The sequence below is a fragment of the Pogona vitticeps genome, chromosome 1 (genome assembly GCF_051106095.1).
Source record: "Pogona vitticeps strain Pit_001003342236 chromosome 1, PviZW2.1, whole genome shotgun sequence".
Classification (NCBI taxonomy): Eukaryota; Metazoa; Chordata; class Lepidosauria; order Squamata; family Agamidae; genus Pogona; species Pogona vitticeps.
Genome location: NC_135783.1, coordinates 36809225 through 36823351, shown reverse-complemented (window position 1 = coordinate 36823351; position 14127 = coordinate 36809225). Strand labels below are relative to the sequence as shown.

At 37.2% G+C, this 14127-nt stretch overlaps 2 protein-coding genes across 2 annotated transcripts in view; both read right to left on the bottom strand.

Annotated features, from left to right (window-relative positions):
- The window catches only part of DNAH14 (dynein axonemal heavy chain 14), a 334274-nt gene extending 332843 nt beyond the window's left edge, over positions 1-1431 (bottom strand). The window contains 3 exon segments of the mRNA XM_072989973.2: positions 85-218; positions 1140-1262; positions 1422-1431. Of these exon segments, the coding sequence (XP_072846074.2) occupies positions 85-218; positions 1140-1262; positions 1422-1431 (267 nt within the window).
- On the bottom strand, positions 1258-12992 carry LOC144585801 (uncharacterized). Its single transcript, XM_078382992.1, has 4 exons — positions 12881-12992; positions 9269-9433; positions 6763-6872; positions 1258-2173 (listed from the first exon to the last, which is right to left on the bottom strand). The coding sequence occupies exons 2-4, from the start codon at positions 9413-9415 to the stop codon at positions 1960-1962; spliced, it is 471 nt and encodes a 156-aa protein (XP_078239118.1). The 5' UTR covers positions 9416-9433; positions 12881-12992; the 3' UTR covers positions 1258-1959.
- Positions 12993-14127: the final 1135 nt, after the last annotated feature.

Sequence of the window (14127 nt, the reverse complement as noted above, 5' to 3'; positions counted from 1 at the left end):
GAAATTTGTCATTAACATCAATGTCATGGACTAAATCCTAAACAAGTTAATGAAACAAACCAACTTGAATTATAAGTAACGTACCGGTAATGTGATCTTATAAAAATTAGCGAAATCTCTTTGTTCAGCTTTAAATCCACGTAGTGGTAATGATGTCTGCCATGCAAGTTTTTCTCTCAGTCTCAAAATATGCAACATTACATCGTCATATATAGGCTCTAGAGGAGAACAGAAGCCAGTGTTATTATATCTTGGCAATAGTTAAAAAATGTTCTCAAATGACATCCTAATGAAATATACTAGCCACTTGCAGGACTCAGATGCTATGTCCCTTCCTCTCCTCCAGTCACTCAACCAAGAAGGAGTTCTGTAACTTCCATTTCGGCTTAATTTACAAAGTGATACATCATCTAAAGAGACAAACCATGGTTGATTTAAAGCAAGCCACTTTCAAATCATGCTTTCTGAAGGTGGCTTGTTTAAATTAGCCATAGCCACTTCTAATATTTCCCAGTAAATGCCACAATTAACAGAAGCAAAATTGAAATTGGAGTCGGAGACCTAGGCCCCTTCCAACTCCATTATTCTAAGATTCTAGGAAAAATTCAAAAGTCACCCTTTTGTTCAGGATGAAGGGGTGGGGAGCACATGAGTATGGGAGATAACTAGGCTTCTTCATATCCAACTCTATAAAGCTATGACAGTACAAGACAATACAGTGATCTTGTATGATTTATAGGAAATAATTTTATCCTCAAAGTATAAAACAATATCTAAACATGATATCTACACATGTACACATCATCACAAAATATTAACAAAGTATTCACTATTCTCATTTGAATTTTAAAAGAAACATCTCAAGTTCAGCAGTACCATGTTGTGAATAATTGATCATTATTTTTAGTTAGCAGAGTATGAGGTACAAACATCAAGTACACAGAGAAAGTGTAAGATTTTTTAAGTGTAATTTCAGTGAATTACATAATGTATAAAGAAATTATGAATTTAGAAATATTACAGTTTTCAAAAAATCTATATATTTGCCAGAAGTAAAACACATCAGAGAATAACCCAAATAGGAAGCAGTGTTATTTTCATCAGCAGTGATAAAAATATTTGACGCTTGATAAACACACCTGTTTTATCATAAGAGGGAGCAGCTTTCTGTTGCCTGAAAAATCTGTGAAATTTAATGCATGCCCTTTTGTGGCAACTTATTTGTGTAGAAACAGTTTGAACTTCAGACTTTTCACTTTTATCTGTAAGAGATAATTAATATATACAACCATTGTTCTAAGTTTGATCCCAGAATATACTTATTCATATTATTACTACATTTCCATTTAATATTATCTATATTCTTACTTTAGTCTCTATGTTTTCTACAACACACATTTTTATATAACTTCCATTTATACTCAAAAACATATAACAGAATTAAGGGCCAGTGAAATGGCAATTTATTTTCTCCATATGATTATCCACAAGGAGTAGCAGATACAAAAGTCAAGCTACACTTGCTGAAATGTCCTCTTTCACACTCCCTCAAATAAGCAAGAGTACCATCCTGTTCTATATCTGGCTACCTTCCTCAAACTGCCTCAGAGCCTTTTCTCCAGTGTCCTAGTCCATTACCTGGACAAGTGCTCTCCTACCTGAGTTCCCAAATATTACGGAGACTCAAGTAAGAGAGCTCCCATTAGTTTCATCCAGCATGATCAGTGGTCTGGGACAACAAGGAACAGAAAACTGAAAACGATTGATCTAGAACTATAGCCAAGGAATCTCCCTTAATTTTATTTTTGTCCAACAATTTCATAATGCACATAAGCAGTCAGGGAGGGGGGAGAGAAGGAAGGAGAGGGAATGCAAGAAGTGTCTTAATTTTTCATTATTTCTGAATTTTTCCACCATTTTAACTATGATGAACTTGTTGAAAACTTTTCCAGCCTGAAACTATCTATTATACTTTCCTTCATTTTCAGAAAGGGTTTCTGTTGATGCATCAGTTGTGTAATTAGATTCTTCATAAAAAGGAATTATAGAAAGTTTGTCTCTGGTCATATTTTTCATCTCAGAGTATTCCAAGGTCCTACATCGACCCCACTCAGTCATTTTGGTAGGCTGATCAATAACTGATTTCACCTTTTTCTTATGTATTTTTGAGAAACTAGAAGTGAAAAAGAAACAAATAATATGATAATTACTATATGTTTCTTCTATAGTTCTAAATTTTACATGACTGCTCCAATTGCCTCAAGCAGGTACAATGCTGGTGTGGGAAAAGGAAATATATAAACACATTACAGTATTTTAATTGAGGAGCTTTCTACATAGTATGAACTTTTACCTAGTGAAGGAGGGGACATTATGGGGAAATATAAATTCAATGTGAGTGGGCAAAGAAGTGCTCTCAGGAATAAGTAGTCAGAAGAAAGGTTGCTCAATCCATCTTTGACAAAAGATTTTCCCTCTCTCATCAAATGGCAAAAATCTGTTGCATAATAACATGGCTAGAACTCGACATTACACCTGACTTAGCTGTGATAATGCCAAGGCAGAAGTTCTATCCATGAAGCATTTATTTATTTATTTATTTATTTATTTATTTATTTATTTATTTATTTATTTATTTATTTATTTATTTATTTATTTATTTATTTAGCATTTATATCCCGCCTATCTAGTCGAACAACCACTCTAGGTGGCTCTGCTAATGCACTGCACAATTGCTTGTATCAGGGATGTACAACCAAATGTGCAATCAAATTGTGCAATTTCCTGTTGCCAGGTGTAACACCCACGATATCTACAAAGGTGCAACTGTATGTTATGCCTTCATAAACAGGTTTTTGACCAACAGGACACCTGTCCAGACATGACCAGGCAGCCACAGGCATCAAAATTTACACTATTAGATCCTTGACAGTGACTCTCCCGTCCACACTTCCATGGTTTATCTCTCTTCAAATTATATCAGGGCATCAACTATAAGATGCATGATCAGGCCCTCTGCATATGGTAGTTCCTTCTCTTTGCAGAAACACATTTGGTTTGTGAAAATGTCCTTTTTTTAACAACTACCAAACTCAAGACTAAATAATTCTGTACAATTCCAGATATTCCCTCGCCTGTTAGCTGTTCTGATGGAGTATTCTTAAGAAATAAGTTTATTATAAAATCTTACCTAATTAATCTATTCTATTTTATTTTATTTTATTCAATTAAATGAACATTTCATAAGTTTGAAACTGGAGTTGATTTAACTCTTTTGACAGTCTCAAGTTCATTTAAGACATTCTGACAGTTTTAAGAATTTAAAAGAAGCTCTGCAAAAGGGCCAATACTTTTTTATACACAAAGGAATATACAAAGATTCCTATGAGTTGAGGCTAATGGTTTGTTGTTGTTTAGTCATTTATTCGTGTCCAACTCTTTGTGACCCCATGGACCAGAGCACGCCAGGCCCTCCTGTCTTTCACTGCCTCCTGGAGTTGGGTCAAATTCATGTTGGTAGCTTCGGTGACACTATCCAACCATCTCGTCCTCTGTCATCCCCTTCTCCTCTTGCCTTCACACTTTCCTAACATAAGGGTCTTTTACAGGGAGTCTTTTCTTCTCATGAGATGGCCAAAGTATTGGAGCCTCAGCTTCAGGATCTGTCCTTCCAGTGAGCACTCAGGGTTGATTTCCTTCAAAATGGATAGGCTTGTTCTCCTTGCAGCCTCAGCTTCAGGATCTGTCCTTCCAGTGAGCACTCATGGTTGATTTCCTTCAGAATGGATAGGCTTGTTCTCCTTGCAATCCAGGGGACTCTCAAGAGCCTTCTCCAGCACCACAATTCAAAAGCATCAATTCTTCGGTGGTCTGCTTTCTTTATGGTCTAAGCTCTCACTTCCATACATCACTACAGGAAAAGCCATAGCTTTGACAATTCAGACTTTTGTTGGCAAGGTGATGTCTCTGCTTTTTAAGATGCTGTTGAGGTTTGTCATCGCTTTCCTCCCAAGAAGCAGGTGTCTTTTAATTTTGTGGCTGCTGTCACCATCTGCAGTGATCATGGAGCCCAAGAAAGTAAAATCTGTCACTGCCTCCATATCTTCCCCTTTTATTTGCCAGGAGGTGATGGGACCAGTGGCCATGATCTTAGGTTTGTTTGTTTGTTTGTTTTATGTTACGCTTTTTGCACTCTCCTCCTTCACCCTCATTAAGAGGTTCTTTAATTCCTCCTCATTTTCTTCCATCAGAATGGTATCATCTGCATATCGGAGGTTGTTGATATTTCTTCCGGCAATCTTAATTCCATTTTGGGATTCCTCCAGTCCAGACTTTCACATGATGTATTCTGCATATAAGTTAAATAAGCAGGGAGATGATATTCAACCTTGTCGTACTCCTTTCCCAATTTTGAACCAATCAGTTGTTCCATATCCTGTTTTAACTGTTGCTTCCTGTCCCACGTATAGGTTTCTCAGGACACAGATAAGGTGGTCAGGCACTCCCATTTCTTTAAGGACTTGCCATAGTTTGTTGTGATCCACACAGTCAAAGGCTTTTGCATTGTCAATGAAGCAGAAGTTTTTCTGGAACTCTCTGGCTTTCTCCATAATCCAGTGCATGTTAGCAATTTGGTCTGTAGTTCCTCTGCTCTTTCGAAATCCAGCTTGTGCTTCTAGGTGTTCTCAGTCCACATACTGCTGAAGCCTACCTTGTAGGATTTTGAGCATAACCTTACTGGCGTGTGAAATGAGTGCAATTCTACGGTAGTTAGAGCATTCTTTGGCACTGCCCTCCTTTGGAATTGGGATGTAGACTGATCTTTTCCAGTCCTCTGGCCACTGTTGAATTTTCCAAACTTTCTGACATATTGAGTGTAGCACCTTAACAGCATCATCTTTTAAGATTTTAAATAGTTCAACTGAAATGCCATCACCTCCACTGGCCTTGTTGTTAGACAAGCTTTCTAAGGGCCACTTTATTTATTTATTTATTTATTTATTTATTTATTTATTTATTTATTTATTTATTTATTTATCTATTTATTTATTTATTTATTTATTTATTTATTTGATTTGATTTGATTTGATTTGATTTGATTTGATTTGATTTGATTTGATTTTTACCCCGCCCCTCTAGACCATGTCTACTCGCTCTTGACTTCGGTCTCCAAGATATCTGGCTCAAGGTCAGCAACCACATTATTTGGGTTGTCAAGGATATCCAGATCTTTCTGGTATAATTCCTCAGTATATTCTTGCCACCTCTTCTTGATGTCTTCTGCTTCTGTTAGGCCCCTCCCATTTTTGTCCTTTATCATGTCCATCTTTGCACAAAATGTTCCTTTAATATCTCCAATTTTCTTGAACAGATCTCTGGTTTTTCCCTTTCTATTATTTTCCTCTATTTCTTTGCATGGTTCATTTAAGAAGGCCCTCGTTTCTCCTTGCTATGATTATTACTATTAATCATTATTACAATTATTACATAATTAATAATTATTACTATTAATCATATGGGCTGCAGCAGAAGATACCTCTAAACAGACAACGGGTGTCTTGTGATATCCTACTTTGAAGAGTTGGGTGTACAGTTCTTTCAACACCTTCTACTAACTCTTGCAAATTCCTATCCATCCTAAATTTATTTTTCCTGAGCCAGGCATCAAAAAGAGGTATGCGAATGGGCAAACATTGCTAACTGAATAGTAGCATCCTTTTCCCCCATCACTTTTACTCTGTAAATTATCTCCTGGTGCTTACATTCCAGAATAAATTAGACTTCTCTTAGATTTATATTTTAAGTGGTAGTAAAATACCAGTCTAAGCCAAATGAAAATTGGTATAAAAAAACTAATAACTGTGGTCTTCCAAATATTTTTGCTTACATTTCCCATCAGATCTAGACAGTTATGGCCAATAATCACTGCCAAGCAGTAAGGGGAGTAGCAGCCCAAAAACTATCTGGAAGATAACAATTCCTCACCCTGGATTATAGTTTTTGGGATGTCACCTGACTGTTGTGCCCTTCAGACAGATATACTCCATCACTTGTGTGATTGACAAATATTACAGATACACAGAGACACACTGTAAGAGAGGACAAAAGAGAAGAGCAATAGAAAACAAGAAAATGACAACAAACAACCCCAAGTGGAAGATTCTGAATTACAAATGACCTATTACCGCTCACTCATATTTGACCCATCACTAACAAAAGGAATATTTTCCATCAGAAAGGAGCAGCAAAAAGTATGAAAAAGTTGCATGTGTTCTTCCTGCTGAAAAAGGATTGTCCGATTAAAATGATTTGTTAAAGTGTGAAAACATATATGACCTTTTCCCTCCCAAAGAAACACATCTTAGGAAGATCAGTATCCCAGTGTAAACAGAATGTTGCTTAATTCTTTTTTGCTTCTTTTTTAATATCCAAAACTTCCAAGCTGCTGTTCATCTCAGGAGGTTTGCAGTTAAAACACGGAACAATGATACGTTATTCTGGCACCTGTAATTTTAATGCTAACAAAGAATGATGGGGGGGATATATCTTATTTATTAATAAAATGTACACCATTCTTTCTACTAAAAGTAGTGCTGGAGGTGGATAAAAACTCTCCTCCCAATCCTGATCACACTCCATCCATATAGCAGAAAAGAATTAGAAATATTAAGGGAATCATACACAACTCATCTATTTAAACATCTAAACTCTATTCTTCTAATCTTTACAAAATAGTGTAGAAATAATAGAATGGTTACGTACACATATTCAAAAGGCATATTTTCTTCTTTGGTTTTTATTTTTAATTTTCTTGTAGTATCTGCTCTATAAACAGCTGTGCGTAAATCAGAAGGAGTCTCAGCTGGAAAAAACTGTATGAGACAGAGCAAATTAATTTTAGCCAGTCAGACATGTACTACTGTGGGCAGGCACAGTGGCGTTATCAATTATCTGTCATAACACTTGCCACCCACACTGCAGTTTATTTTGTGTTCTCATTATAAAGCTGTGGTTCCCAACCACTGATCCCTAGATGTTCTTGAACTAAAACTCCCAGAAGCCATGCTCACCAGGATTTCTGGGAGCTGTAGTCCAAGAACATCTGGTGAACCAAGGTTGGGAACTACTGTTCTAGAGCAAGCATGAGTAATTTATTGGTAAATTATTCAATACTGATAACACGCCTATGTATTTTGGTACAACAGTTTCAGAAACTTGTCTCCTCAAACTGATGATCATATACTAAACATTTATTGAGAAAAAAATCAAGTATCTAGTTTCAGCATACTTTAGAGCCTGCATATTCCATTAATGGATGGATGTTTTCAAAGAAAGCAAGTCCCACATGGATCTGAAAACCATGCATAATACTCTGGCTCCTTTTAGTGGCCAATTCTGGTAATTACATAATGGAAATGTGCATTTCTGGTTTTTTCATTTAATATTTTTAATATTTTCAGACTGTGGATAAATGAAAGTGTGGATACTGATCCTGCAGGTAAGATACTCCTATTATATATACCATCAAGTCAATTCTGACTTACTTTAACTTCACAGGATATTCTGTGTAGAAAGAAATCAGAAGTGGCTTGTCTTTAATTTCTTCTGGGCTTTCTAGGACTGAGTAGTTAATCCAAGGCTAGTCTCCAGGAGGCACACTGTGGAATTGAACTCCTGAATTCAGGTTCCCCAGCTCAGTGAGCTATCCAGCCAACTTACAATAATGCTATACAACAATCTACTATTTCCCTATTTTACCATTATGACCTAAGAGATACAATATAAGCATAAATATATAGTTAATTACTAAAAGCAAGTACAATAAACACATGAAATACAATGCTAAAATCTGACAGTAAGAGTCTAATTGTACAATGCTGCTACATCTACTCAGAAGTTCCACTGAGATCAGATTGCAAGACAGTGCACATAAAATTGCTGCCATTATGTAACACATTGGATGAAATCCTGGGTTTTTTTTAAATGCATGCAAAATATTCACTTGCTTCTAGCTGGCAATTAATGAGTCATGTCTGCAATTCTCAGGGGCACATGCCTGAGAAACCTAGCAAGACCTGCCAGCCTACTAGCCTCAGTGTTGAGAGGCTTCCCATCGCTACTAACAACACCAGGGGTGGGACAGCAGCTTGCCCACTTCATATGCAACTAAAATGGAACTGCTGGAACTGTTCCCCTGGCAAGAACATGACCAGACAGCCAGTGCCAAAGTGGCTGGGAAGTCTCCCTGGCATTGACTGGACAGCAATGCTGTTCTTGCCTGAGGGGCAGCTTCAGCAAATCCATTCTTGCAACATATTGAGCCCCAGCCCTGGCCCTGTCAGTAGCTGGAAAGCCCTGGTACCATTTTTAAAAGTGCAAATTTGGAGCAATTTTTAAACTGAATCGAGGCTTGAATTGTGTGCAGCCAAAATCACTAGAAATTTACTTTGCATTGTCTATTACATGTACTTATGGCCACGATATCTGAGGTTGATTCTAATTCCTGGACAAACCCATATGAAAGAAAGTGGGTAATCTGAAGATAACCTAATGTGAGCCATTTTTAGATTTAACCTCTAAGACCAACTGTGGCAAAGATCACCCTGGGAGCGAGCGGATCTGACGTAAGTTTGGAAGCATATGCTGTGATTTGTGAGGAGTGGGCAAAAGTCTGGCTGCACATTTTGGACCACACAAAGCTTTCCAATCATCTTCAAAGGGAAACACATATCAAATGCATTACAGTGGTCCAGTCTGCACATAATGTAAGCAATGATAATTGAAACTAAGTCTGTCTTCTGCAGGAAACAATTCAACTGGAGTTTTACGAATAAAATTTAACATAAAGTAAAAACCATCACACATCATTAGAGAACATTCAGTTAGATGGTCCAGTCACATTAATCCATTAGCTCCTGCAAGCTAAAACACTAAGTTGTGTCTCATTAGTTAAAGTAACAGTCCTATATTGCTTTTATAATATTTTTAGCTGACATTCTAATATGTAACTTTATACTTGCAATTTTTGAATGTGTATGTGATTTATAATTTTAGATACATTTTTACATATTTAAAAATTGTGATTTTAGATATTTGTAAATTGTTATTTTATCTGTATCTTTAAGTGAACTGTTAGCTACCCTAGGCTCTCGTGGAGAAAGGCTGTAAATAAGTTGCAAAAATAAATAAATACACACACCAAGGATAAAACATAACCATTAATGAACTATGTCAATTAATTATGTGTAAAAATTAAAGGCTCTCTCACAAGAGAACTCTCATCTTCCTCTGCACTAGACGTCTGCTCAGGCTTAATAAACTTTCCTTTCACCATATGTGGCACTTCTGTGTCGTCTGGTTTAAGCTGCAATCGAGATACCAGTGGTTTTTGCTGAAGTCTTTTCTTCTCATCCATTGTCTGACAGCTGTGGTTCTAATGTCAAGATAATATTAAAATTATCAGAACATTGTGGCAACCTGTTTTCAGAGATTTTACATGAATTCAGATGTTACAAATGCTGAGAAAGTGCCATCAGCTACTCAGTTTCAAACTTTGAATGTTTGTTATTATGATTCAAAAGCAGTCATACTTCAAAGATACATTATGGTCACATCAGTAAAGAACTACTTGCACCAACAGGTAGCAAGTGAGCTGAACCACGGATGAAATAGACATAGAGCAGAGTATGTTTTTCCTCACTTCTCTTCTCTAAATCAATTTGCAGTTTGTTCCCCCTATATTTCATTATTCTCTACTTCTCCTTTGTGGTCAGTTTCTATTTGCTTCTGCTTGTCACCTACAGAGACGTGTGCTCACATGTCTTCTTCATAATGGCTCCTACCAGATCCCAGAAACATGCAAGCCAGGTCTACTGGCTTCTGTAAATCAGTTTTAGAAATCTTTTCCTCCTGCTCTGTCTACAAATAGATTTCCTAAGACAACAAAAAGCATATTTTTGCTTTTGCATTAACTATCAAATAATCCTAACAAAACTGTCCCAGATTTGCATTTATATGTAAATGAACATTGTTTATTTTGTGTGTAATGAAACCTAGTTTATTTATTCCACATGCCTCTTGTGTTCAAAGAGGAGGCAGCACAGTGGAAGTTCAGCAGCAGAAAAGCAGTAGAAAAGGCTTGGTTACATTACAGTTATTACTTATTATGACTATATGGAACTTCCAGTTGCTGAAAATAACAATGGGAGAGTAATATTGGCATCATGACATTTATGGGGTTCCTAAAGATGTGTTTGGCCACCACCAAAAACAAAATGCTGAATTAGTTGAACCTTTGTGACCTAAAGGTGCTCTTCTTAAGTTCAATTTCCACTCTCACCTTTCTGAAGAGCAGTCATTGTGAGCAATAATAAAAGGTCCAGAAAGAAGGATTGAAGTTAGTATGGGAACAAGATTTTGGGAAAAGATAAATGAGGAAGAATCGAGGAAGATGTGGAAATTGAGGGTTTTAAGATTTATGTCAGTGAGAATAAGAGAAAAAAATGTAAACTGGTTCTAAGATGGTATTTAACACTGACAAAATTAAATAAAATTAATGCTAGTTATCTGAATGTCTGTTGGAAATGTGAGAAGGAAATTGGTAGATACTTTCATATGTGGTGGGAATGTGAAAAAGTACAAAGATTTTGGAAACTAATCTTTAAAGAATTAAATGATATATGTGAAAGATATAGAATTCAATCATGAGATTGCTTTGTTATCAATATCTGAGAATGTGGAATATGATAACATGACTAAAGATAACCAATTTATTAACAGCAGCTAGACTAATAATAGCTAGGCAATGGAAAACAAAATCTGAATTTCGAATGGATGAATGATACAATGAAATATGGAATACAGCTATAAATGATAAGCTAACTTGTAATTTAAAGATTAAGAAAGGAGAGTTGAAAAAGAATAATTTTTATTAAATATGGAACAGATTTTTTGAATATGTGTTAACAAGAGGAAAAGGGAAAGCTCCAAATCAAGAATCAATGCAGTTCTGGAGAAAAGGACAATAAAAGAAGAAGAATATAGATGGAGCAAGAAGATTATTGCAAGAGGTCCCGTCTATGGTGGTGAGAAACACAGTTAAATTGTATTTTGGTTTGTGTATTTTATGTTTATGTTTATGTTATAGATAAAATAAAAATATTTAAAAAGTAAAAGGTCCAGAAACGAAGCCGTATGTCATACTATTTTGTTATTTTATTGTTTTGTTTATTGTTGTAAACCATCCAGAGTGGCCTTGGCTGCCAGACTGGGGGTGGTGGTGAATAAATAAATAAATAAATAAATAAATAAATAAATAAATAAATAAATAAATAAATAAAGTGAGGTGGATCTGTTTAGCATGAAAACACAAAATTTCCACCATCACAAATATTTGCAGGGCTGCTGTGCGAAACATGGAACATTCTACCTCCAGAGGGTAAAATCTGAATCACAAGAAGGGGAGATTTGGTGGTGGGCTCTCTTTTATTGGATTTTTTAAACAAAACATTAAATGGCCGTTTGTCAGGGATACTTTAGCTCTGGATTTCCTGCTTTGGTAGGGAACTGGAATTGATAACTCATGTGATATCTTTCAACTATAAAGTTCTACTAATCTATGTTGCAAAACAAATGAGAATTAGTAAGGTGTTGTGAATGGACACATACTCTATATATTCAGATACTTATACTGATGAGCATGAAGCTGTATTAGTAAACATCATTCCATGTTGGTCAACTCAGTAGCATGCTTACAGTAACCACCTTGTCCCTGAGTTGTGAGAAAAGTCTAAGTTGAAAATATGTACTGTCTTTTATGACATATGGCCACCTCCAATAATTGTTTTGCTATATATCGACTGCACTTCATCCTGTCTTTTAAATTTAAAAGTTACTACCCCGTCTATTCTAACCTTTCATCGTATTTCCTTGTTTGAACGAACCACATTTTAAGTGCTGTCAAGTGGACTCTGACTTATTGCAGGTTTTCTACACATACTGTATAGTACTCAGAAGTTGTTTGCCATTCCCTTCTTCTGGGGACTCTTGGGCTGTGCAGCTTGTCCAAGAATATGCAGGTTGGCTCTTCTTCCAAGAGACACAATTAGGAACTGCACTCCCACCCACATCTAACCCACCAGGAATCCATCCAGCTACCCAGCTAATAAATGATAAATATATACTGGTCTGTAACCCTTCAGTCACAGGCCAGTACAGTATATAAAAGAGATTTCAGTTCTCTTCAAATCAAATACAGATGGGGGGGGCGGCTTAATATACCGCAAGCCCATGGCTGTGAATATATTTAGAAAGATTTATACATTCTAGCTTGTATCAACATTTGTTTTCTCATCAAATCATATTAGAACAGTACAGATTTTTCCCCTTTTTCTTTGCTTTCAAACCATGGCAAAACTGGCAGAAATTCAGTAAATAAATCTCAAATACCTATGGCATACCAGAGGTCGTTTAGGAGGTATAAACGTTGGCACAACAGTTCTTCAAGGGAGAAGAGGAGAGCAGCATAAACAAACTAGATTCAGCTCTGAAAACCTGAATTTATGTGAGAAGGGGATTCTGTTGTTGTTTCTTCCATGTACTGTTCTTTTGTAAAGAACGTTTCATAGCCTTCCTCCTTATCCCATAAGACCTGAGGAAATCCCACAGTCCCCTTCTCCTCATCCACCTTATTCTGACAGTTGATTTCCCCCGCCTCACAACTCTGACAAGGATGGGGAACCGTGAAAAATAAGCGTTTCCCCTCAGGCAGGTTCTCTCACTACTAACACCCGCTTTCCCCTCAGGATTTTGGTCTGTCTTTCCCGGTCTAGCAAACACAAACAGCGAGTCCACTGTCCCCGATAAAATGTCACGGACGCACCTCCGTGTAGGGACTCTGCCAGCCGAAGTCCGTTATTCTAACCGTTGAAACCTGCCCGGTTCTCTCCCTCCCCCACCCCTCATGTTGACGGGTAGAGACGGTCGTTTTCCAAGCTCCCCCCGCCCGCGTTGGCAGCAGGAAATGTTTCTGAACATTTGGAAAGAAGAGGTAGCACTACCTCTTCGTGTAATGATGGTTTGGGGGGGACAAAGAGCTCTCTCTCTCTCTCTCTCTCTCTCTCTCTCTCTCTCTCTCTCTCTCTCTCTCTCTGTGTGTGTGTGTGTGTGTGTGTGTGTGTGTGTGTGTAAAAAAGCAAACCTAAGGGGACGTAAAGCTGCTCAGCATACAGCGCAGAGGCTTTTAAGGAAGCAAACAGGAAAGGGGGGAAAGGAAGTTTTTGAGATCCAGAATGGGGAGGGGAACTCTAGGGTGCCTCGCCCACCCCTGGAATTAAAAGAAAACGGAGTTTTTAAAACCAGAAAATGCAGGAAATGGCTTAGAAGAATCAGGAAGTTCGGAAATGGCTGAATCGAAAGTAGCTGAGCAGTTAAAAACAGAAATACTGTACAAGGTAATCAAGCAGAAGACAGACAAAACAAACCAGATGGGGACAGGATCCTCAGAGAGTTGAGAGCCACCCCATATACACTGGACCTTTCCTGGCTCCGAAAACCATTGGCAAGAGAGGCAAGTGGCTGAGGGCCAGAGGGAAACAGTGAATCGCTGTTTTTGAGGATACCAGTGTTGCTGGAAAAGGCAGTTATAAGACCATTGTTGAAAAACTGCTCCCTGAAGCCTTTTGTACTGAATAATTATTGGACAGTTTCTAATATTCTGTTCTTGGCAGGATGCAGGAGTGTGCTCTGACTCCCAGTTCTAGAGATCCTTGGATGAAACTGGTGATGTAAACTACTTGGTTTTAGGCCTGCTGGTGGGTCTGAAACAACTTTGCATTGGGGCTGGTTGCTGTCCTGGATCTTTCTTTTTTTAAATAAGAATTTTATTAACTATAACAAAAAAATCATATACATAAAACATATACACTTACAACACAATAACAGTGTTCCCCACCACCATATACGGGACCTCTTGCCATATTCTTCTTTTTTCTTCTTCTTCTCATTCTTCTTCTTCTATTGTCCTCCTCTCCAGAACTGCATAGATTCTTGATTTGGAGCTCTCCCTTTTCCCCTTATTAACACATATTCCAAAAATTTGCCCCATATTACATAAAAATTATTCTTTTT

Bases quoted from the DNA above. Each gene is read 5' to 3' on its own strand.
- LOC144585801 (XM_078382992.1), bottom strand. From the start codon at position 9,415: ATGGATGAGAAGAAAAGACTTCAGCAAAAACCACTGGTATCTCGATTG. The intron at 6,873-9,268 runs GTGAGAGAGCCT...TGTCTCATACAG, and splicing joins AGGAAGATGAGAGTTCTCTT to TTTTTTCCAGCTGAGACTCC. The intron at 2,174-6,762 runs GTACGTAACCAT...TTTCACTTCTAG, and splicing joins AATATGCCTTTTGAATATGT to TTTCTCAAAAATACATAAGA.